The following is a 25,864-nucleotide window of genomic DNA, read 5'->3' on the forward strand; positions in this document are numbered from 1 at the left end:
AGATAGATAGATAGATAGATAGATAGATAGATAGATAGATAGATAGATAGATAGATAGATAGATAGATAGATAGATAGATAGATGTATACAGAAAGACAGAAGGGGAGCTTTATTAAATAGAAGCATGTTTTAAAATATAAGCTTTTTTGAAATAGGGTTTCATAGTTAGTGTTAGTGTTATTAACATAGTAAATAGAAATCACTTATAACTACAGTATCAGCAAATGGTGTGCTGAGCCAAACAAGCGAAATATTTTTGATAAGAGCTAGACAGAGCTACAGTATGTTCTACCGTGTTGCAGGTGCAACTTTTTGCACACATTTTCCTTCCCTTAAGTTTTCATTAGTGTTGCGCCGATGCCATTTTTTGGCCACGATACCGATACCTGGCTGTGCAGTATCGGCCGATACCATAATAATGTAAAATAATTGCCATCATGGCTTTGTCAAGCTGCTGCCTACCTTTGTGAAGCAGGAAAATATCTAATACAAAGTGAATCCCGTAGAACTTTTTATTGCCTACCAGGAGTGGATGATAATAGTTGAATAAACTTATTGCTCTCAATATGGTATCGGTGCCCTATTTGTTGGTACTCGCTGATACCAATACCACCATTTTAGGGCAGTATCGGGGCCCCATCCGATACTGGTATCGGTATCGGTGAAACACTAGTTTTCATCTATAAACTTGGATGCAGCACTCTATGAACAGCCACCTCTAATGCAATTCTCTTCTCTGGTGTAAGCTCTTTGTGGAGGATGGTAGCGCATTTATGTTTGACACATGTTATAAAATGATATGAGACATTTTGAATGAAAAAAAAATTATAATCATTTCCATTATATTCAAATTAAAAGAGCTGCACATGGTTTCCTTAAAGACGTAATAACATTGGAAAGGTTCTCCTTCAGTGAGCATTTTTTTTTTGTGCCGTGGTTTTGTTAACTAGCTGCCACTTTTGCCCTCCCTCTGTGCAGCTATCTGTGCATTCTCCACCTCTTGTCTGCCTCCTGTTCAACCTCAAAGCCCTTGGCTCAGTCAGGAAGGCAGCCAAGCTGAGAGTTATGATATCTTCCAGCAAACAAACGGCTGCTTTGTACAATGCGTTTTCTGTCTGTGTCAACTTTGCACTCACACCAAGATCCAGACAACATCCCGTGCCCGACACAGACAAACGCTAGAAGACGAGGCTTGGCATATTTTTTTTCCTTTTCGTAAAAATATTCCCTGCATTTGTATGTACACTACTATGTGCTCATGTGCATATATAGCTGGATTTTGCTGTAAGATGTTTAAAATGTCAAGACGACATTTAAAAACTAACTCTCATAAAGTGAAAGGATGTTAATTTTGTCTGCCCTATTCATTGCTTACATTTGGCTCTATTCCACATGCCCCAAGCTGTGATATGTGGGTAGACACCACTGCCTTGTTACCACTTTATATTCTGTTTGGCTCTCTGCCCTCGTCATGTCTGCGTATTTAATTTGATTGCAGCTGTAATCTGCAAGCTAGTTAATTGACTTTGCCTGGCATTGTTGCTCTGTTACCTTGATAGAGAGAGGTATGTTGATAAATGTCGAAGTCTTTTCCTCTTTGCCAAAAAAAGTGAACTTATTATGTGTGGGCCCAGGTCACTAGAGTGTTACTCTACAGCTAGAGAAATTAATGCAATCTTATTGGAGAAGCTGGTGCTGACCAAAATCTTTCTGTCATTAGTCAAAGTTGTCAGAGAAAATGAGGAGGCCTTCAATGACTTGCCCCCTAATGAATTCTGTTTTCATAAAACCCATTTGCTATGTTAAAGTATCATATGCCAAATCTGTCACCCAGGATTATTTTGCTGTACAGATCATTGGCATTGACAAGCATATTTTGTAAGAAGAAATAAGTGTGATTCCATGTTTAATTGACATGACCAGCATAAAAATACCAAAACCTTTCCTACTCAAGGCAACACTGATTGTGTCATGTTTTTGGTTATATTGTGCTTTACTTTGCTCTATGTTTCCTAGTTTAATTCCTTTTGTTGTATTTTCTAGATTTGTTAGTTCTCATGTTTTTCTGTTATCCTCTGTAGCCCTGTGTGTGTGTTTGTTCTTTTCCCCTTGTCTCTTTCGTTGTCTCCTCTCACACCTGTTCCTTGTCTGCTCGTTAGCCCTCCCTTTGTCTCTGTCAACTATATATGCTCTCCCTCTGCTCTCACTCTTTGTTGGTTCCCCTGTTGTTGCTGGTCCTGTCGTCTCTCCTTGGCTTATTGTGCATGTTTCCCTTGATGTTTCCGTGGTTCTGGTCTGTTACATTTGAGTTGGATTTTTGGACTGCCTTTGTTAACCAATTTATTCATTAAATCTACAAGTATTCACCTCAGCCTCTGCATTTGGGTTCTCCAAACCTCCACCAAGACGTGACAGATTGACTTTTAAAGCCTCAAACTGAGGGAAAACTCCAATTTAATTTCTTCCCATAATAATCACTTTATTATCAAAACATGATCCAGCATTTAAAATGCAAGTGAAATAACTGTTTTGTATGTCAGCAATAAACTTTCTGTACGAACATTTAATCGGAAGATGATCCACTGATAAGATGGGAATACCAAAAAAGAAAACAATTCTGTTTAGATCCCCATTACAAAAGCCTAATGCTATGTTTAGACCTAACACAATTTTAGCATCAGGAATGTTTACATGTCTATACTGGACACATGTCTAGGGGCATCAAGAGGTTTCTCTCCAAGATATTTCTTCAGTCAGAGAAGTTACAGATAGTCACAGAATTCTGGCACTCCTTAGTGACCTACCACACATGAACCACTGAAAGGAGATCCAGGAAGTGGTTACAACAAGAAGTTTATGAATTTTTTTCATAGCTTGGAGCTGGACAAGGCTATTGACTGCATTCTGTAGCACAGACTGTACCCAGCTGAGTCCGCTGGTAGCCAAGTAAACCCGAATTCAGAAACAAGATGTAATGGCAAGACTAATTTTACAAAGTAACTTGCATCTGTACTCAATCCATCAGTTGTCAATCCACAACAATAACTAAAGAACACCATGGGCTTTTGTGGAGAAGGTGAGTTTTGTCATCATCTAGAGAGAAACTATGGCCTCCTTCGATGTCACATCACTCTTTACAATACATATAATACTCTTGATGAGGTGATGATGGTTGTCTGTGCAAGATCAAAATCAGGCACCACTTATAGCAAGGGAACCACTCTTTCCAAAAAGCAACTGTGGCCTCCCCTGAAACTGTGCCTTCAGCCAGCCTACTTCACATGTGCTATGGGATCACTAAAATCTCATACTGTTGCAAACCTGTAAATGGAAGGAAGGCTTTAGTGTCCAGGGACACCAAGGTCCATGACACCTGGGTGTCTCAGCAAGTCCAACATGTCTTTCCTGGACAGTTTATGATGGAAGACAGAAAAAGACATGTACTGCAAATCCACTCACACACCAGTACATGTGGTTTGACTGCCATCACCACTGGAGCACAAGTTAAGATTCATTAGGACTCTCTGTCCAAAAACTGACTACAACCTCCAAACAAACACAAGAGCCATGAAGAAGGAGAAATCACAGACAGGACAGGTTCTAGAACGATGTAGAGATTCCAACTGGGTTTTATTTACTGCAAACCGGAAACCTGAACAGCGCACCACCAGCCAGCCATCACAAAGGAAGAATCCAGACCGGTAGTCGTTCAGAATGCTTCGGGAGTTCAGGACAAGCGTAGGTGTTTTTATTTATTTTTTTTATCATGATGTCATGGTGGCATTTAAACCACCGGGCACTTCATTGTAAACACTTGTCACCCAGTACAAACACGGTACCTTTGTATATACAGTTATATACTGGTATATACTGTGACCAGTTATACATCAGGAAAACAGTTACTGGCCAGAAGGATGGTCCAACACAGAAGAGAAACATAAACAGCCTAGGGTGCTACTGTTGTCACTCATCTGGAGGCCAGTGATCACTCTTTGAAGGAGGAGGGTGCTCTCATCCTGGATAGGAAGGAAAACTGCTTTGAGAGAGGAGTAAAGGGCGCATCTTTAATGAAGAGAAAGTGTCCATCTTTAAATGGAAACTGTCCTTCTTTGAAGAAACATTTAGCTTTGAACTGTTAACAGCAACGTACAGTCTGGTAAACTTTTTTATTCTAGGTTATATTTTAGACCATCTGCCAGCAATACACAGAAAAGTATGGTCCAATTCAAGTACACTCGTGTAGAATTGAAATCCTTTAATTCATTCAAGTCCTCATACTACACACAGTCCAACTAAATCTTACGAAGCGATATTTGTATTATTCAGGAAAAATCAGATAAAAAATATATATATATAATTCCAGTAAAAACAGGAAGGTATCTTTATTTTTACTTGCAGGCATTGGCCTGACTGGACAACAATTGTTCATATGTGGCCTGTATCAATCCTGCTGCTATTTCTGACATCAAAGCAGATTTATTAAACTTACAGCAACAAAGAAAGAATGATAGCAAGTTATAAGGAGTGCATTGATAGTTATAGTTATATTAGTTACTTATTTAACTAGTAAGGCTAAAATAAACATGTGAAGTAACAAAGAAAAAATACTTTGTTACCTTACTTACTTAGAATTATTGGCTAATTCCTTTTAGACAACTTTTTACTTCTACTCCTTACATTCTTTGCAATTATTTCTACTTTCTACTACATACATTCTAAAAACTTGACTAATTAGTTTTGTTTCATTTAAGCTCATTTTTTTTATGGCTTGTCAAAAAACATAAAAAAACATCAAATGGAATCAGTACTGCACCAACTTGTAGTTTACAACATACCAAAATATATAGTTTTTCAACATGATGCAAAGTTACATTTGACACTGTAACCATTAGTAATAAAACTAAGAAAATTAAGTATGGTGAGGTTCATCCAGAATCCTAGGAAAACGTTTCTTTAATACGGTAGTGAAAGCTTAAGTCGAAACTCTAACTTCTACAAAAGTGTTTTAAAACAGTAGGATTTATACTTTTACTTGAGTAATAAACATAAATACTTTTGACACCTCTGAAAATTAACCATTGGTTAATATTATCAATTATCATTTGCTGTTTGTCACAGAGAAATAATCTTTATAAACATAAGAGAAACCATGAAACACTAATGAAGGACTCATTGGGGCATTTTGTTTAATATTTAGTTTCAAACTCCAGCTACAAAGTCCAGTGTGCTTGCTGTTTGTTTTTTGTTTTTGTTTTTTGTGGTCGCTTACTTGAGGTGTGTATTTAATTAAGGCAATCAAACAAGGATAAAAGGACAAACTTCTCCAATGGGAACTAGTGATTCATCTTCCAATTAAAGTGTTACAGTACACATAGGGTGGCCTTTTTGCAGCCCTTTTGTATAAATCTATGCAGAGTAAAAGAATAAATAAATGAAAACATTGAGTTAAAAAAAACAGGCAAATGTTTTAAAAAATCCAAGCCTTTTTACAAAATTGTCTAATATCTAGGATTATGTATTGCAGTAGCCTTGGCTGGGGCAGTGGAACTGAAACAACAGATGGGGTTAATTTCAGAGTAATTATTATTTAAAAGGGATTAGGGTCACTGTATATGTATAAGGCCTGTATTAGAGGACCCAAGCTTGAGACGAGGAAGCTTAACTGCCCTTTTACAGCTGGCTCTAAGTTATATATTATTTTTCAGGAGTATTTGCAATAACTAGTTCTTTTGGTTTTTTTTTAATCCAAACAAAACATAAGATCTAAATCTTTCAAAAGATACTTGTTCAAATCCTCTTTTACACTGAAGTTTTATTTTTAAATATGACAAAGATATTATTACTCTTACTGTTTTCTGGAATCCGTCATATAACCATTGCATTTATTAATGAAGACATTCAACAGATTCTTCCAGTCAGTTACAAAACTGCAGATTAGGGCCAGGGTGTCATGGTTTTGGTTGTGTTGTGCTTTACTTTGCTCCTTGCTTTCTAGTTTTATTGGTTTCATTTCTAATTTGTTGTAGTTTCTAAATTTATGTTAGTTCTTAGGTTTTTCTGTTTTTTTTCTCTGTTGCCCTCTTGTGTGTGTTCCTTTTCCCTTGGCTCCCTCATAGTCTCCTCAAACCTGCTCCCTGTCAGCTCGTTAGCCCTGCCATTGTCTCAGTCAGCTACATATACTCTTCCTCTGCAGTCACTCCTTGTTGGTTCCTTGTCGTTGCTGGCTTCTCATGTTGTCTTCATACCTCGTCTCTCCCTGGCTCCTCGTGTTTGGTTTCCCCTGATGTCTCCATGGTTCTGGTTTGCTTACATTTTTTTTGTTGGATTTTTGGATTCCTGCCTTTGTTAACCATTTTCATCATTAAAACAACAAGAATTCAGCTCAGCCTCTCTGCCTCTGCATTTGGGTCCTCTAAACCACAACCAAAACGTTACACAGGGTTTTCACAAGGATTGTTTGTGAGTCTACAAGGCGTGTGCAGTCTTAAGAGAAGCAATGTAAAATTAGACTGGCTTTATTCTATAACTCATCCATCTCATTCTCTGTTTTATTTTGCCTCTTTGCAAATTGAGCCCACTCCTATTCATTTTGTTCTTTTCTGTTTCATACTGAGAGAAGCTGTTCAGATATCCCATTAATAAGCACATTTTTAGATTGGCCTAGTGAGACGTTGTGATGATCCACTTGCGACTGCAGGGTGTGGGTAGAGAGAGCTATGCACCACTGCAGCAATGATGCTGCATTTCATGTGCTGTTTAGGAATCTAACTTAACCTCCAGATTGCCACTCCACCACTCCCTTTAAAGGTTGCCTTCAGTCTGCTGCTGGGAGTCTAAGTGTTCACCTACATGCAAGAACACGTGACTAAGGGTGTTAGTCAGTGACAGAGTATGCAGTTTGTTGGGCAGGCTGGTGGTCCTGTTGGTGCAGGAAATGCAACTGAAACTGTCAAAATAACACATTTCCATAACTTTTTGAAAACAGTTTCTGCACTAGAACTGGAATTTCAGTGGAATTTTGATAACTTCAAGGTTAACGGCCCGTTAAACTCAAATGCACATTCATGCCTCTTCGCTTTCCCATATGATACATCCTAATTCTAAATTATTTTAAATTAGGCTCTTTCATCAAGGTTCTATGCCAAAATGATTACATTTGATACAGTTTTAAAAAAACAAAATGTGGAAAAAGTGAATCTTTGTGAAAACCATGTGTTTTTTCATATGTTACAAACAAATACCAACATATGAAACACTGTGATTGCAAATTACTCCCTTTCCCTAATGTTGTGCAGTGCTACTACAGGTATAAGGTGGTAGCATGGGCTAGACATCATGTTACTTGTGATGAGTTTCTTTGAATCATCTATTAATCTAAACCAGCGCATGATTCATTTATCTATTTTCTCTACCAACCCTAATCTTTTATGGTTGCGATGGAGGCTGGTGTTTATTTCCTGTTTTTAATAGCAGAGCATACCATGGTTTGGGATGTCAGTTTAAGCAAAATATTTTACTTCTGTATTCAACTGCATATTCTCTGAGCTACACTTAATCCGGGAGCTGAAGTTTTTTTCAAATGCATTCAAAAAATTTGATTTCTGTCACAGACAAATTGAACATTCTCTACAGTATGTGGGTTAATGGCTTAAACCATCCGATCAATTGTGCCTGTTTACATCCCAGAGTTCAGTTGTGCAAGTCCACTTTTCAAAACAAACATAATCAAGCTGTCTGTGTCCTACTTAAATATATAAGAGGAATGTCATTAGGAGGACACTAGCACTTAAGGGAACTAATTCAATACAAGTTGGCTGCTGGAATTAAAGCAACAAAAAGCAGAATAAAGACCAGCCAATTAAACTGTCAACATAGTGTGAAATAGGTAAACACTGAGAAAGACTAAAGATGAGTGTTTTCTTTGAACAACAAGAAGCAAAAAGACAGTAGTTTATATTTTTATTATAATCTAATTAACTAATACCAGTCAGAGTTCTTTCTTCTGAGACTACACACACGATAAATATCAGCAAAACACTCTGGCAAGACCTTGTGTATATCTTTAACACCATTCATTCAGAGAAACTTACGGGTTGCCATAGTTCCAGACAACGCACTGAGGATCTGATGTACCCTGCAAGATAGAAAAAAGAGGGAGAAGATAAGCTGTTATTGCTTGTGGAAAGGAGGTGGCAGAGGGAGAAGACAGAGTAGTTTCTTGCCAAAAGGGAAAAAGAGTGATGCTGCATGGGCAATGGAGGGAAGCAAACAGACAATGAAAGAGAAGGATTGTGACAGACTGCGAGCGTAAGACATGGAGAAAGAGTCTTTCTTAATAGGAAGGAGCAGTAAATAGCTGCTACTGATGCTGCTGCAGAAAAAGAGAAAATGTGTGGCACAGGTCGGAGACACTGGGATAAATAAAATAACAGATTTTATAGACATGATCAATACGGATGCATGCAATTTAAAAGGATGGTGTTCAAATTCAACTACATACATACAAAAGTTAGTCTAGTACATTTGACAATAATAAAAAAGAGGAAAAATAAGGAGGAATAAATCAATTTAAAATGCATAAAGTCTGAAACACCTGCAATCTGACTGTAAACTTGGACAGAGCTTTAAAATGGACTTAACATGTTCTGATATTAGCTTGCCAGTAATTTCATTGACTAGCTGATGCCAGACCCCAACAGGCTGGGCTCCAAGTGGAGCATAAATCACTGTAATCAAAGCTGGTGGCAAAGGAAGACTCTATATAGCTCAATAAGTGAATCAATCAGGTAATCAATAGCTTTAACTGACTCATCAAAATCTGTTCCAACAGCAATCTTAAGTAGTCCCCTTACTGATTAGTTTAAAATGGATTCCCTCAATCAAATCAAACAGGGGGGTAAAATCTCTGGTCTTTGGGTGCAGCTTTTGTGCAACCCTGAGTCCGTTTTCTAATGACTGCTGAAAGATTTTTAAGAGCTGTAGTTGAGTGAACAATGCTGAAATCTGCACAGTGGTGAAAGAGGAGTAAAATGGATTTCCATCTATTTCAGTATGGAAAGTCTTCCTATGTCATGAATAAAGCACTTTGCCTTTGAGCTCCCCCTTATGGCAAATGAGGTTATAGCAGGATTCCAGCTGAGATTGTTCTATTAAGTGCCTTAAAAAACATTAAAATTAGCTTTGAAAGACAAAAAAAAAGTGCTTGCTGCATTTTGCCTACACCCCATTTGAACTTTGTCCTCTAAATAAAATCCAGTAACACTGATTGCCTTTATAAAAAATTGAAAAAAAATATCCCTTAGACATGACCAGAAAATCTAATGAATCACTTTTAGATGTTCAACAATTGTCCAACTACTTATACAAACTTATTCAGTGAAGGACAGCATTTCTTAGATATCTACTGGAAGGGCAAAAATATACAGGAAAGATGGGATGATCTGTTGAATAGATAAATATTAGTCATGATATTTTGGAAAAGAATAGAGAAGAAAGTCACTGTTGGATTACAATAATATAAGGTCTTGTTTAATGTTGGCAGTCTCATTTAGGAAATACAGCAACAATTCAGAGGGAGGTGATCTGGCCAGTTAAAAACAAGCTACTTGGCAAAATGGAAATATTTGTATGACAGACAATTAAAATGGACCGCTTTATGCACAACCTGAATTACACCTTCATCATGCTGAAAAGATAGTGGCCAAATCATACCACAGGAATGTTTTTCTTCAGTGGGGACAGGAAGACTGGTCATGTTTGCTAGGATGATGAATGGAGCTATATACTGTAAAATCCTGGAAGAAAACCTATTAAAAGTTGCAAAAGACTATATAGCAGCAGTACATCAAATTTAAGCATACAGAAGAGCTCCAATGGAATGGTTAATGTAATGGTGCTCAAACCTATCAAATCAACTTCCACCACATAAAAACTGTTTTGTTTTTTTCCTGTACCATTACAACAGCGTGCTTTGTATTAGATAAGTAGAAGGAAAATAAAATAACAACTCACTTAAAGTAATACTACTCATAAAGTAGAAAAAATATATATATATATATATATATAATCTGCCAAGCATATACCCTAATAATGTTTATCTAATCCTTTTATTGTGTTGTGAGTGATCAGCAGGCTTAAAGTTTGTTGTGAATTACTGCTATCAGCCAGGGGCTTATGTCATACCACTTTCGAAACTTGAACAATGACGAGTATGATACCCATTCCATACTGTCTAATTATACCAAAGAGCCTAAGAATAACTTTGCTTTTACTAGTAAAAGTATTAGTAAAGCCCTATAGTCACACATCCATTAACTCAGCAGAGAAATCTTAATGAATCTATACTTTTAGCTCCTGCTTCAGTGAACAGTCAAGGTCTGTCAACAAGTCGAAAAAGATGACAGCTAACACTGTATCAAAGTTTTAAAAAGCTTACAGCGGTTAACAAGCTTTTTTTTTTTTTATAATTGAGACCTAAATCTCTTCTGAACTCTGTTAAAAGCAGTCCATAGCTTGATTTTAACTATTGGTTTAAATTAAAGCATTTTCATATGTCAGATTTTTGAACAAATTCCTGAAATAAATTTTATTAAAAATACATGTTCATAGAAAATCTCACCTTAGCATGAGTCACCTAGTAAACAAAAAACCCCCAAAAAATATCAAAACTAAATTCTTAAAACCCGTAGACAAACTAGACATAAATAATGCTTTTTTTAAAACAAAATAATGAGTCATAGGGATTGAAATCATAAGAACATGGTTTCTATTTAGAAAAAAGAAAAAAAAACTTTTTACTTGAACTTTGGTTTGGTCTATTATGGAAAAGTGTAACATGATACAAGTTCAAAGGATCTGAATACTTTTATAAGGAACTGTATGAATAAAAAAGTTTTGAACATGGTAATTTCTATAAGCCAGTAGAATATGTTTTCCAGTGGATTTTAGTTAGTTTTAACTAAGCCACAAAAAGCCACTGAACACAGAAGACAGTAAGAATATGATTTATTCTGCAAAAGACAAGGTCATTTGTCCTTCTCCAAGCAGTCCAGGAGAGTCCTACCATGAATCTATTCATCCATGACTAGACTTGAGAGGACGGGATGATGTAAGATCCATGTACACAGGATCAGAGAGCAGATGACGAGGATTGATGGTTGAAAAGTGCTTTGTTCTGCCTTACACACAGGCTGCCGTCACCAATGTTAGATGTCCCTGGACGTGCATTAGTACAGCAAGCTCTGTTAGCTTGCAGCTATCAATCATAGGATCATGTCTGCTAAAACGCAACTGAGACTTTTTGATTTCCACACTGTATGGCTTCTTCTTTGCACACTGACATAATCTGCTTAAATGATGACTTAAAAGGAAGCAGTTTGCTTGATGGCGATAATAGCATCTACATTTGAATTCCCCTTAGTCTTGAACGGGACAACCATTGTCTCTACGGCAACCGTTATACTTCACGGCATGTAGGGAGCTGATGTTCGTTCTGGATATGGTGAGCCGGTCAGATGAAATATTCTAAAAAATCTAAATCTGAGCCCCTAATTTCATGATTATGGTTGCCAAAAATAAATGGGGCAATCGGTTGGATGTTTTTTTTACAGGCCAATTTATTGATAATTTGAATTTACAAGGAAGGCTTGGGTCTATCAACTGAACCAGGATTTAAAATGTGCATGTGGAGGATGGAGCAGGTGTTGTGTGGCACTTGGCATATGTTGAACTGGTCTGCTTTAGGGGCATTGGGATTCTGGGCCTCCTACATCCTCCTCACCATTAAAGACACAGAATTTAGGGCAATTGGGATAAACATAGGGAGCCTGACTGGAGCAGATGTCCTTTCAGTGAAGACATGACCCTGTACATTTGCCTTAGAGATTGAGGCGCAGGGCAGCTGTTGCTTTGCCACAGCTCAGACAGCTGGTTGTTTCTAGATTGACTAAGGTCAGACCTGATACATAGCTATTTTGTCTTAACAAAGAGGAAAATTATGTTGTGAGTTCACCTGCCTGCTTGTATTTTGTATGGAGTGTTAGATAATATAGATAAGTATAAATAATAAAAACAAAATATATTTAAAGTCCAACTCAAAAGCACACACATAGCATTCTTTAGGGCAGGGCCAGTTCTTGGTGTAGAGCTCATAGATGGTAGCCTAAGCTACCAGGTGCTGAAGTAGTTGAAGTAGATAAGACTAGAAGAAAAAAAATAAGAAAAAAAAGCAATAAAATCTAGGTTTGGATAAATAATAGCCTTAACATGCATTCCTGAATGGTTCTATTTTCTCATGCTCTTCTAATACTGCCACTGTGCCACTGTCAGTGGATCTTAGCAGGTAAAGATATGTTTGAATGACTTAACTCATGTTTGATTGAGAGAGTAATCGAGAATGAAAGCAAATTTTTCAGTTACAGTAAAGGTAAATAACATAAAAGGCAGATTCCGTTGCTACAAGCTGAAGCTAAAATATGATATTTGGCTTCAGTCAGAGCTCTTTGCTTGGGTTTCAATATTAGCTTAATTTTTGTGTTTTTCATTAAATCATATCAGGCCTATTATCAATTAATAGCTTGGATCATTGTGTTGGCCAAAAGCCAAAACTTGATTCTTATTCATGTGAACTTGTTAAGGCAGTTTTGTGAGGCTCTGCACAGTTTTTTTGTTTTTAGTTAATTGCCACTGGAAATTATGAAATGGAAATAATAAAACCCTGTACCCTTATTTCAAATGAGTCGAAATAAAAAACCTTCCAAATGAATCCTTTCAAGTTCTGTCTTATCAGTTTTTAACTTAAAAAAATGACATCATTAACATTTTGTGACAGACATATACTTCCTGATGCCTGTGTATGAGATTCAAAAATGAAAAAAAAAAAACATTTAATCTCTATGATTGCCTTTCTCTTTGCAAATTTTTGCTCTAAATGGTCTGTTTAAAAGTCACTCCCCATATGATGTCATAAGGGGGAGAAAGCTGTTCAGAGCGGTCTGCAGCAGCCCATTGGTAGAGTTTTGGAATTCATCTAATGTATTATTCCGCTTTCCTAAGTTATCTATAGAAACTCTGACTGGTTGTCATGGTTGCACGTTGTGTGTGTGTGAGTGTGTGGGTGTGTGTGTGTGTGTATGGGGGGGGGCATCTATGATGTGTTTGTCAAAGGGTTCTCAGGGGAAGAAGTAAAAAGCCTATTTCATTCTTTTTTTTTCTTGTTGATTAAGCTGTGTGCTGAAGTTAAAACTTGAAATTTTGATTCTGAACTTTAGAACTAAAACAGTTTTGAATATTTTTTGGTAAGATTAGTTTGCATAACAAAAACTTGTTTTCTGTTAATATATTTGCATCAGAATCTAGTTCCTCTTAAAGGTTATAGCTACAAATTTGTCCATGTAAACTTTTTATTTCTTTTCAAATTATCTAGAGTGGTGCAAAATATATGAATTTTACAGGAAAAGAAATAGAATATAATTTATTTTTTTATACATTTTGACAAGCGTAAAATACACAAATATTTACTTCTGGTAACATTGCCACATACAACAGATAAGGATTCTGCAGAAATAGGAATAGCAGGTTGAAAAATAACTTATTTATCTTTAAATATCTAGCAGCCATGCATCACAGTGTGTAGCAGTTATCTTTCTCACATAAATACAAAGCAAAACAACAAACACAATGTAAATTATCAGCCATGTGAATGCAAATGAACAAAGGAATGAAATAATGGAAAAACAAAAAATAAAAAATAAAAAATGCTATATATATATGCTAATAAATGTTATTAAATAAACCTTATAAACCTTATAATACCTTATAAAAATAGCTTTGAGATTTTTTCAAGGCGGCAAATATTCTCCAATTCAACATTCTACATACAGTTATTGAAACATGACACTTCCAAATGATAATGCTGATTGAACTGTTTGCTAACTCTCTTTAGCCTATAAGCATTCACAGTGACACACCATTACATCTTGACTGTAAACTGCTTTAATCACTTGAGACAGATAGGCCCCCCAGTTTCATTGGAGAATTATGGGTCAAGCCGAAAGATCTAGCTGTGATGAAAGCAAGAGTTTGCCAAGTTTTAAACCAAAATATACATGGCAGCACAGGAGGACATGCATGCTGCTGCTGCTATGGCATCTGTTTGGTCAGAATCCAAGCAGGTTTCATATGTCTTTTGCTGCCATTATATTTGTTATAGTGATGAGCTAAAATCAAAGTTTGGTAGGCAGATAATAGTTTTTTTTTGGGTTTTTTTTTCCCAACCCGCTCTGAAGGTTCAACTGAATGTCCCTCCTATTCTGAACAGTTTTCATCAGAGGAGTCAAAAAGGGCCCTGTTCTCCAAATTGGATTGAAGCCAGTGCAGTGCTGTACCAGAAAGACCAACCAGGTTTTCCAAGCTATCAAATACATTTTGGGGTTCTTCCATGTTCTGCATTTATATGGATGTCATTGATACCATGACCAGGGTAGTCTTTGTACTTGGGTAAGCAGGGATGCCCAGTGAAGTGGCTTTTCATTGTTAGGAAGATGTTTAGCGGGTGGGAAAAAAGGTTTTTCAATAATCTTACTGATAAAGGGGAGATTTAAGAAAGGTCTGTAGTATTATTATCATACTTAACTCCAAATCTATGGCTTAGAACTTAATTCCTTTGGTAGTCCCAGCACACACAAAATCCTAATTTTAAATACAGTGATACTTTTTCTACCTGTTTTCCATTACCCACATAATCTTTGTAAATCATCCTCAACACATCTACTTAATGTATTCATATTACCTTTCTTTCTCTATTAATTTAGTGTTTAGTTAATTTTGTATCTCCCTCACAACTAGTCCCTGGTTAACTAGTGACTGGAATAGTTTAAAATAAAATTAATATATGTTTGTTTATTTATTTATTTTTGTATATTTGTTTAGTTTTTTTGTTATTGTATTTTTATTTATAAAGAAAGGCTATGGGTGTTTCTTCAAAAAAAAAAAAAAAAAAACTAAGAAAAATAAATAAATTTAACACAAATTAGACAAGACATCTTCCATTGACAAAGAAATTACTACTCTGGTAAATATACTCCAATGCTGAACTGGAGGTTAATTTAGAAAATTTTCTTTGGATGGTTGTGATCAAAGCTTTCCTAAATCTCCAGAGAATGCCAATCATAAATTAAACAGCCGAACTCATTCCAATGTTTACTTTTGTGAGTAAGGAACCCAAACAGCTGAAAAACCTTAACTTGACATGCATGAGTGAGGGTGATGGAGAGAATAAAGATTTGAGCAGATTTGAATTAGATTGGAGTTTGATGCAATGAAAATGAGATGGTCAGTTGGCTTAAAAAAGGGTGAAACTTGAGCTTGTGGAGGTAGATTTATTTCCCTACAGACTCTTTAATTGGTCAGATATATGCATTTCTTTATGAGTTATAACTGTATTTTTGAAATCGGTGTATCCCTGTTTTTTTGCAAAAAAATGTTAGCTTGTTTCATAGTATTTCAATATTGATTAACATTGCATAAAAGAGGGATTCTCTTATAATTGCTGAATAGAATTTTAAGGAGCTTAATTCCTATGGTATATTGATTACTTGACTTAGGTGATTAGCCCTAAGTTATTATCATTACCACCAACCTAATCCATAATTCCCTTTTCAGATTTTTTTTTTTTTTTTCAGGACTCATTTTGTGTCACTCCATGCATGAACATCGATTCTAGCCATTACAAGATACCTTTTACAGTTTTCTGAGAAAAAAATATGAAGAATGTGTATTTAATGCAAGAACAGTTAATGTATTTTAAACATTGGACTAGGCTAGGGTAATCAAAAACTTTTTAAAAACTGTTTGGGGGTTTTAAGCAAATAAGAAGAATAAAATGAACTTTTTTTTTTTTTTTACTGTTAAAGGTTAAAGTGTGCGTTTCCCACAGTCTGTCACCAGATATTTTTTCTCTATTACATAACAAAAAAATATGGCAAGGTAAAATATTCAAATTCCATAAAGGGTTCTTAAATGTCTACATTACTAAATTGCTTTATAAGGAAGGAAGATGTATTCCTTCTTAGCCTGAGTTTGTACATTTACTTCTTTAATGCACTTTTTCATTCTTTTTCTGCTTCTGTTGTTTATTAGAGCTGATATCACAAATCAATTTCTCCATTGTCAGTTCAATAAATACCTATCTTATCCTATCTTAGCTTTTATTTGTTGCATGATCTGATGAACTTTGAGAACAGAATCATGGATGCCTGTATCCAGAGAAAATTAGGCAAGAAATGAGGTGCACCTTGGAAATGACAGCAGTTCATCATAGAAATATGGAACAGGAAGCTATGTACACCAGTTCAGCTAAAATGCATTTTTTGTATTGTGGGATAAAATCAGAAGTAAACTGAGAAGACTTTCATTCAAGGAAAACATGCTAACTCTATGCAAAAAATAACCCCTGTCTAGGGATTGAAACCAACATATTCTTGCTGTAAATCAAAAGGGATATACAATGCTGGTAAGATGAAAAATAACATTCTTTTTAAATAATATGTACAAATGTCTTATCAATGAAGGATTTATAAAAAAAAAATACGTATGCTTAATTGCACCACGAAAAGGTGGTCTGGTCAAAACCAAAGCATGCAAATTAAAAGGCTGTACAGATTTATGAGCAGTTTTAAAACAAATAATTATCTGCTGCATGGTTTCTTTTTGAAAAAGTCTCTCACTGTCTCTCAAACTATGGGGAATAGAATGCTAAAACTTTAAATCACTTTAAAGATAACTCTAAGATCACAACAGCTTTCTCTCTCCCCCCTTCTTTATCTCACTATCTCTTTCTCTCTCCCCTTAATTCTTATCCCCTCTCCCCTTCTGATATTCCTTTCCATCTCCCTGTCTGTTGTATATTTTATTCCCCACACCATTTTTAATAAAGCTAATAACATAATTTCCAAGCAAAACCTTATGACAACAACTATAATGGTCTTTTTGTGAAAGAAAATCTGGTGTGCTGCTATCTAGCTCCCGGACACCAATTTCCAAAATTATATTTGCAAAGCAGGACAAGAGAAAAATACATGTCCATGTATAATGTGGTTTAATATAAAATTAATGAGCACCAGATGATGTCATATAAGGAAGTCGAATAGTCTGCAGTTGCTCACATTGCTGTTTAGTTTTTGTAGTACTTTCTGGTTCTTCAAAACTAAGGCCAACAGGGTTACATTAAATCCTTGAGTTTATTTTAATTCCTAAAAATGCTCAGATTAAAAGAGTAAAATAAAAAAAATAAAAATAAAAACCTTGCTTTGAAAAATTGCTCCAAACAAAAACATTTATTGTACTTTGAAGTAAGTAGGACAATATGCAAACTCTCTGATGAGTTGGTTTGGATGGGAAAAGTTAAAATATAGAAATATCCAGACCGGTCTTTAAATCCAAGGTACACATGCTGATGTTGGCACTGTTATTTTTTTTATTTCTACTTACATTTAAAAGCGGTGACAGCTCCACCACAACCATTGGCTCGCTTGGCTGTGGTTCAGGACGCACAGTCACTGTCATTATCTTGGAGTTAATCACTGCAGGAGGACTATAAATACAAACACATATAAATGATAAATAAAGAGAGCATGTAAAAACAAATACTCTAGTAAACAGAAAACATTTAATGAGACAGATGGAACTCTTAGGAAAGGGTGTCTGTAATAGAAGAGTTCCTTATACTACAGGGGAACCATATGAAGATTTTTAGGTGGGCATATGGTATCCCAGCTGGACATGCAAGAGTATTGTACAACGGAAGCCTAGAACAGTTGCCGAGACCAAGACCAATAACTTATGCTGTATTGGTCTTGGCCTCAGCCTGTAAATGTCTTGATCTTGTCTCTGTATTCCTAGGTCTTGGTTGGTGTGGTCTTGACTAAAATATTACTTTTAGCTTTGTCATGCTTTTAATACTTACAACACTTTATTGTGTTTTATTAATTCATTATATTCTTTATAAAACTGTTTACTCGACTGGTGACTTAATCCATTGTGCAGCACTTTGTTTAAGGATTGTTGTTATTAAATGCACTATTGAGATGTGACTTGACAAATTTCATAAAATGATTGCCATTAAGAAATTCAGAATCTCCTGCAAAACAGAACAAAAAAAAAAAAAAAAAAAAACACATCAAAATGCAACTGCCTTGCAAATTCAAGGCAAAGACCTTTACAGGTCAAGGCCAAGAACTTATATGGTATTGTCTTGGCCTAAACCTCTAAATGTCTTGGTATTGTCTCGGTATTTCTAGGTCTTGGTTGGTGCGGTCTTGACTACAACATTACTCTTAGCTCTGTCATTCTTTTACTATTTACTAAAGTTATTGTATTTTATAGTTTCATTATATTCTTTATAAAACTGTTTGCACCACTGGTGACTTCATCCATTGTGCAGCACTTTGTTTAAGGATTGTTGTTATTAAATGCACTATTGAGATGTAGATTTGGTCAGTAGACACAAAAGCCAAAGCACACAGCTGAGTTTTTTGGGTAAACCTTAAACCTTAAACTGATTAGCAGTCTAAGTGGTTTGCAAAGGTAGGTAATCAAATATTGGGACAACCACTAACATGAAAACCTGGTCACCTTTGTTTTAGAGTTGTGAACTGGACAACAGCTAATTTGGCTAGTTTAAAGCTCTGGATATAGCATGAGGATGCTTGGCTATGTTATGGTTACGGCAGTGGTGGCTGAACTGTGCTTGAGTCATAGAGCATTAAGATTTGGGATGCCAGGAGTGGGAAATGTGGAAAACAGCATCAGTTCTGTTTCAAATTACTTCAAAACCATTCGCAGACAGACCGACAGACAGAATCTAAAAGATGAAAAAATTACCCACCTTGGTCCAGGTAAGATGACGCCAAGAGTCCTGTACAAAATGGCTCCAATGACATAGTACATTGTGGTTTCTGATTCTGTTTCAGGCTCTGAAAAATAAAGCAAAAAAATGTCACTAGATATATTCTGTACGATTATATTTAAAGCAAACGCTTAATCAAAAAAAAAAAACTCAACTCTAAAAACACAAGACAGGAATATTTTGGCACAGTAGTACATTAGACAGAGAAGCAATCCAAAAATTCTAGGTTTGATCCCAGCTTCATCCTGCCACCTGTTGATGTTCATCTGGGCAAGGCACATAGCACAAGTGGTTGAATACTCTGTGTACTGTTGCACAATTGTATGCACACCCATGAGTGCATATTAATCTGCTGTAATACAGAAGCCACATTATCAAAACAGTCAAAAACTAATATGGACCAAGCCTTGGGAAAAAATATATTTAAAATTCAAGTTGTTATAGTGAATGCTCCTACAGTATGTCTCTTGGGTTGAAAGAAAAATGTTTTATTCTCAGCAGCACTCGCCTCTAATCCCTAACTTTAACCCATATCCTATCATATCTCTCATCAAACATTCTCATTCACAGTCTTTACCCAAAAGAGCTAGGCTTTCCAAAGAGATGAAGTATCAATTTGTGATCATTATCTGGCAAAATGGCAAATCAAGTGTGGCCATATATATAGCCTGTGGGAAAATTTCTTAGGAACATTCAACATTTTTTGGGACTTACAGATACTTGTGGTAACCAATGAATGGTCCCAGTGAGGAAAGGATCTTAGGATGGGAGTAGTTTAGGACTAAGGCATGAATTGAGTTTTGGTTAGGTTTAGGGCTGGGTATGCGTTAATAATGGTTCAGGTTAGGGTTTGGGTAGGGGTTAGGCTCAGGCCATATCAAAGAATGGAATATGAATGGGAGCCATTGGGAAGTCGACACAATGATAGTGATGGTGGTTATTACTTGGGTAAAGAGTTTTTTTTTTTTTGCAAAATGATGCAGAAGCATCAAGAACAAGGAGTGAGGAAAGAGCAGGAAACAGAGGGAGGCTGATGGAATCAGACATTCTGGGTGACTCATCTAGAATCTGTCTGCCTGAATGCTGCCTAAGAGGTAATGCTTTGGGAGAGAGATAGGATAGCAAGACAGACAGAAAAAAATGATGAGACTAAAAGAACTCAACAGCAGGGAAGGAAAAAAAAATATTTCTGAGATTGTGATGGGTCAAAAATCTAGATCAAAGTTAGGATGAGAAAGTCTGAGGGAACCTAATTGGACGGAGTCCTTGAAGGCATGCAGATGAGAGAGTCTATATGGTACATCTAAATGGTAAATCAGTATGTGAGGGGGTGGTACTCCTGCTCTCAACAGTGATTAATGCCACAAAAGCATATCCAATGTCGGGATTTTTCATCATTCTCTTACAATTGCTGAATGCTGAAATTATGTGTTCAGCCATAATCCTGCAAAATGGCAAACCATCAGTAACCATCCATGAACTTTAATATGCCATTTATCAAGAAAAGGTTTTCAAGTTGATTGGAAAAATAATGTAGACAAAATGTATTTCTTTAATCAGCAATTAAATACTTTCATCCTGCTATTGCTTTTCCTTCTTTCTTCAAAAGAGGAAAAAGAATACTGACTTGGTCATAGTGAAGTTTTGTATGAGGCATCCAGATAACAAGAGTATTGCCAATGTTGTTTTGGTAAAAATGTACATCTTGACATTGATGTAACATATTGCAGGAGTATATGTTTTTTAGAAAAACTAGATATATACTTTGGAAAAGTCAAATGAAGTCATTTTTATACAGCATAGAACATTATAATGGGGGCGGTGGTCACATCTAAGCTTAGTTTTTTTATAATGTAATAATTGAATTGATCAACCAAAATGCAGTTAGCTTCATCAGCAAAAAAGGCTGAACTATAATCTCCGAAACGATAAAATAAGTCTTTTTTTTGACCGAATCTTGGGCTTTTGATACCTGGAATTTGTTTTTTAACCTAAGTGAAAAGGCCTTTTAGGTAATTTATATCCTTTAAACTTCAATAGCTTAATAAAGGCTGCAGAAAATGTATTTAAATCAACCTAAATGACAAACGCTATTCTAAAGAAAACTGATCAACATCTCCAGTCTAGGGGTTGGTGATTGTAAGAACCAAAGGAATACCCATCGTACTTTATGATAAAAGGTAAATATATAAGGTATAAGGTAAACAGGGTTTCAAAATAACTACAGTGAGAAGTAACACATATTTGATGGACCACTGTTCGGTAAAGATTTTTTTAGTTTTTTTTTTTAGTTTTTGAGACACTAGTGCAGGGGTCGGCAACCTGCGGCTCCGGAGCCGAATGCGGCCAGATTTTGTTTGTTTGTTTGTTTTAATATGGTGTGCAGGAGTTCAAAGGCAAATTAATAATGTTTTCCAATGCTGTAAAAATCTGGATAATTAATACATTAAACATGATAGCCATAAAGATCGGTGGTCATAACTTGCAACCAGCCTTGCGCGGTGCCAGGCAAACAAAGCTGCAAGTGTGTCTCGGACCATTGAACCCAAAGGGAAAAAAGGAAGATAGCTAATAACAAAAGAGCATTCAAACAGACAGAATCATTTGCTTTCATTATCAATGTGGAATGATTGCCTGCATTTTTGCTTTGTAATGAGAGGTTGTTAAAAAATAAAAATAAAAATTTGGAAAGGCATTTCCAGGGAGGGCAAGCTAAATATGCAGCCGACTACCAAGTTGGGGGTGAGAGAAGTGCGATTGCAGAACTTCCGGATAAATTAGAGGAAAGCAAAGATAGTTTTAAGAAGTGGATCAAATCTCCAAACTCCACTACTGCCGCTAGTTTTGTTGCAAGGATGGAAAACAGGCCATGGTTTAAACAATTGGAGCTCTAATGCAGGTATGTGAACTTTTTTTCAGTTTTTCCCTAACTCCTAAAATTATAAATCACACTAATTAATGATGGTGACGGAGGATGTGGGATTTCAGGGTTAGATAGCTTTGCTCTTATGGATGTCAGTTCCTGCTTGTTCCTCATGACTCAATCAGCTCCTCCCAACAGAAACATGTCCGCAATAGAAAGAATCCTTTATTGTGTTTCGATCACTTCTTCAATGCAACAAAACTTAAACCGTACGGTGAAGGAACGTTAAGCGGTGAAGCGGCGCACGATGGGAGCGTTCACTGCTAGCATTTCTAAAGTTCAGAAGGTAGAATGTTGGTTGCTAGCCAACGGTACTGAATGTCAATCAACCGTGGGAAGAATTTACAATGCAACTAATAGAGCCATCGAAATGACAGCTGTGGGAGATTGAGGTAAAATTAACCATATTTATTTTTTATGTTTTTATTTTGTTAAAAAAAACTATGTGAAAATGAAGGAAATATAGAAACAGGAGAAGTCAGTTAACATGAGCAACATATGATTAATGTAAAAAAGTTATTTCCCCTCAAAACCGTCAAAATGACGGCCGTGGGAGTTCTACTGGTAAATTATTCACTAAATCAGTAAATGGGCCATATAGTGATGCTTAAAAGTATAAAGTTCTCACCTCAAATGATCTTAAAACATACTTTTATAGAACAACAGAGAAGAGAACTTTTAGCGTAATACCACTGGAAGCTGCTGCTGCAGTGCATGCTGGGACAGCTGTAAATCTGGAGAATGGACAAGACTGATCTGGTTGTCGGTACAGAGGGAGGGGCGAGAACAACATCCGGGGACTTTGTCCATTCTTGACTTTGTGTTCTTGTGCATTGGAACAGTATTAGGGCTGAGGATGACAACGTTTCACAAGCACATGAGAACGCACAAGTACACATATTGAAAAACAGCCCTAGACTCAACCCATGTGTCCTCCATTCTGTAAGAAATAGCAGCTTTTCTTGTCAGTGTGTTAATTCCTGGTGATGCTGTTGCTCAGCATCATGACGCACAGCTCTTCTCCGTCACCTATCACGTACAGTATAGTGATTGAGTCTATATGTGACGGAACAAAGCAAGACACATTGATTACTAAAAAGCAAATGAGCCACACAGGAAGTCAAAGATGGGGAGACTAACGCAGATTGGGTAATCTTCATCATTTGGTACTGTTGCATGGCAACCTTTAGAGCAGGATGACGCTGCGGACACACACAGTGGAAGTGTGAAGACAGCTTTAAATACGAACTTTAAAAGGCCTTTGAGAGTAGAATTTTTTACTAGTTAGTAGGTGATCAAATACTTGTGCAAAAAAATGCAAATGAACTGCTTAAAATCACACAATGTGGTTTTCTGCAATTTTGTTTTAGATTTTGTCACTCACCATTAAAGAGCACTTATGATGGAAAAAAAAAAAAAGATTTCAACGTGATTAGCAGGTAGCAAAATGTAAAAACTCGACATTGTACCAAATACTTGCTCTTTTTTGTTTTGGATTGACTAAACTAAAATGAAACAAATAAAGGTTCATAGTGATGGATCAAAATTTGAATAATGTAGATGTTTGAAAGTAGCCCATTTCAGTGAACAACATTAAAAATAAACAGTATGTGAGTCCAGCTAGATACCTGATGATCTTTTAAGATCAAGCAGCATCATCAGCACGAGTTAGAGGTCAGAGGAAGCTCTGCACTTCTGGCCTGCAGCCTTCCTGAACTTTAATTTGGAAAGGGGATGGAGTGCCAGACAGAGAGCCTGCCAGTATAATTTCCTGTGGGAGGTGACCTTTGGCTTTGGTGGGAATGGATCACATCTGCCACAGACATTTTCTTCTCGCTCTTTTACTCCTGTTCTTGTTTTCCTTCTTAAATCTTATCTTCAATGCCTTCAGGTGTTTTTTTTTTTTCCTTTTATTGTGTTCTATTCGTTTGATTCTTGTTTTGGCATTTGGAAAACATAATATATTTCTTGTCTCTTGATAACTTAAATGTTATAGGAGTAAAAACCTTTATATTGACAATGCTTTGACAAATAATATTTAGCTTGCCAATGTTTACTTTAAGGTATAGTGGAGGATGCTTCTTTTCCGGGTGGTCCTCCTAATTGTCAATCATTCTGGTGATACGTTTACGTAAGGTCTCCTTATAAGGCTTGCCCCCATTTTTTAGAGGTGAGTCTGACATAGTAGAAAAATTGCAAATCTTCTTTTGGAAAGTAAGCTTGTATGAGCGATGCAAACAGCAACTTTTAAACATGGAGTGCATGAGGAGAAATAGGCTCCTGCTTGCTCTCATGTGTGTTTAATAGGCATTCCCTTTTAGGAGTGGGTACAGGGTTTTGCATGTGCATTTTTTCTTAAAGTGGAGAGGGCGTGTCTTTAAAAAAATTGCAAAGAAAATTGCCATCATATACAATTCTAAGTCATCAGGCCATTTTTAAAAGAAAACAGAAAACAAAATAGAATGCATCTTTTCCATATTATTATTATTATTGTTGTTAATATTAACATTACTTGTTGGATCCCGCTGTCTCACACTTGTACAATGTTGTTCTTGCTTCATATGTTTTAATATTAAACTTTACAACACCATGGCATTTGGTTCTTTGATTTTTGAATCACTTGCTTAAAAGCTGCTGTCTCCTTTCACTGAGCACACACCTGTGTCTACAATGTCCTCAGTTTGAAAAATTATGCAATTTGCTTTTCAATAGCATGAAGAGTTTAGAAAAAAAAAGAAAGAAAGAAACCCAAACATCTGGCAATGTGAAAATTCATGCATATGAGAAGGAAGCTGGATGAATATTTTTACAGTGGACATGCAAGGAAACTGCATGTCTTATTTATGTCAACCTTATCGCAAATATGACAAAAACAATATACCCTGCACAAATGACAAATACATGCTAATTTTTTAATATATATATATATTTTTTTTATTTTTGCAATGTAGGTTGGACTCATAAGGTGGAGTTAGCTTTGTGGTGTCCATGGTTATGGGGACAAAAAACTTTTTATAAATTTTTATATATGTTAAGCGTAGTAAAAATCACCCTGTGAGGAAGAAAAAAACGGGATAAATGAGTTTGCTCTCTGGTCTTAGTCTTGAAAAGTGCCATCTTTGTCTCAGAAGCTGTTATAACTTCATCCATGCGTTGATCCTTTAGCTTTTGACAGACAGATTCAGGCAAATCTCTAACTTCAAAATTATGTTTGAAATCTTCAGCCTTTTTCTGCTTTAATCTGAATCTTTACTTGATATTCTGGCTGAATCTGGTAGCGGCGGTTATGGCACAGACAGCAAGTTACAACACAACAAACAGATGTAGAAAACAGATGTTACCAACATTTTCAGAGCCTCTTTGCGTCATCTAAGAGTGACAGTAATTCTGTCCAAGAATTCTTCAAAAACTTTTGATTGTGGTGATATTTATGGGCTAAATCATGACAAGGTGTTTATATTTACCTACCGTCGCCAAAAGAAGCTGTCAGTCATTGTGTCACTCACGCATGTTTTTACACATGGAATTTTCCACATAGTAATTTATATTTACTTTATTTAATATTATACAGAGCAGGAAATGCAGGCCTGGGGGAGAGTTATGAGTGCTAAAATGACAATTTGGCCGTGCAGACCTCAGGGATGCATCAAGCATAAACCAAGCTTTAAGAACTATAAGAAGAAGGGGAGTGCTTAAAAAAGCTGTACTTCTTCAGCTCCTTAAGCAACCCATAAGCACTTAATAATACACATTATATATATATATATATTGATATATATATATTAGGGATGGGACGATTTATGAAAACCGTCCAAACCGCTCGGTTCGACTGTCTCGGTTCGATTCACTTGTGTTTCGTTCGGTTCATGCGCTGCTCCTTTTTCTCATAGGCGAAGCGTTTACACTCCAGAGCAGAAGGTGGCGGTACTGCGACCAAAGCCAACCACCAGTAGTAAACAAGAAGAAGAAGAAGCGAAGCAGCATAGCAGGAAAAAAATCAGTTGTTGTGGAGAATTGTGTCGGAATGGCGAGTGGG

General features: G+C 36.2%; 1 protein-coding gene across 17 annotated transcripts in view; it reads right to left on the minus strand.

Moving 5' to 3' along the window:
• The window catches only part of LOC107082735 (adhesion G protein-coupled receptor B2-like), a 341,510-nt gene that overhangs the window by 122,824 nt on the left and 192,822 nt on the right, over window positions 1–25,864 (minus strand). For all 17 annotated transcript variants that reach the window (XM_015371552.1, XM_015371567.1, XM_015371564.1 and 14 more), the window contains 3 exons: window positions 18,885–18,972; window positions 17,489–17,591; window positions 8,092–8,135 (listed from right to left, as the gene is read on the minus strand). In XM_015371552.1, coding sequence (XP_015227038.1) covers window positions 8,092–8,135; window positions 17,489–17,591; window positions 18,885–18,972 — 235 coding nt within the window. The remainder of the gene's footprint in view (window positions 1–8,091; window positions 8,136–17,488; window positions 17,592–18,884; window positions 18,973–25,864) is intronic.

This window comes from Cyprinodon variegatus, unplaced genomic scaffold (assembly GCF_000732505.1).
Source record: "Cyprinodon variegatus isolate N-32 unplaced genomic scaffold, C_variegatus-1.0 Scaffold60, whole genome shotgun sequence".
NCBI lineage: Eukaryota > Metazoa > Chordata > Actinopteri > Cyprinodontiformes > Cyprinodontidae > Cyprinodon > Cyprinodon variegatus.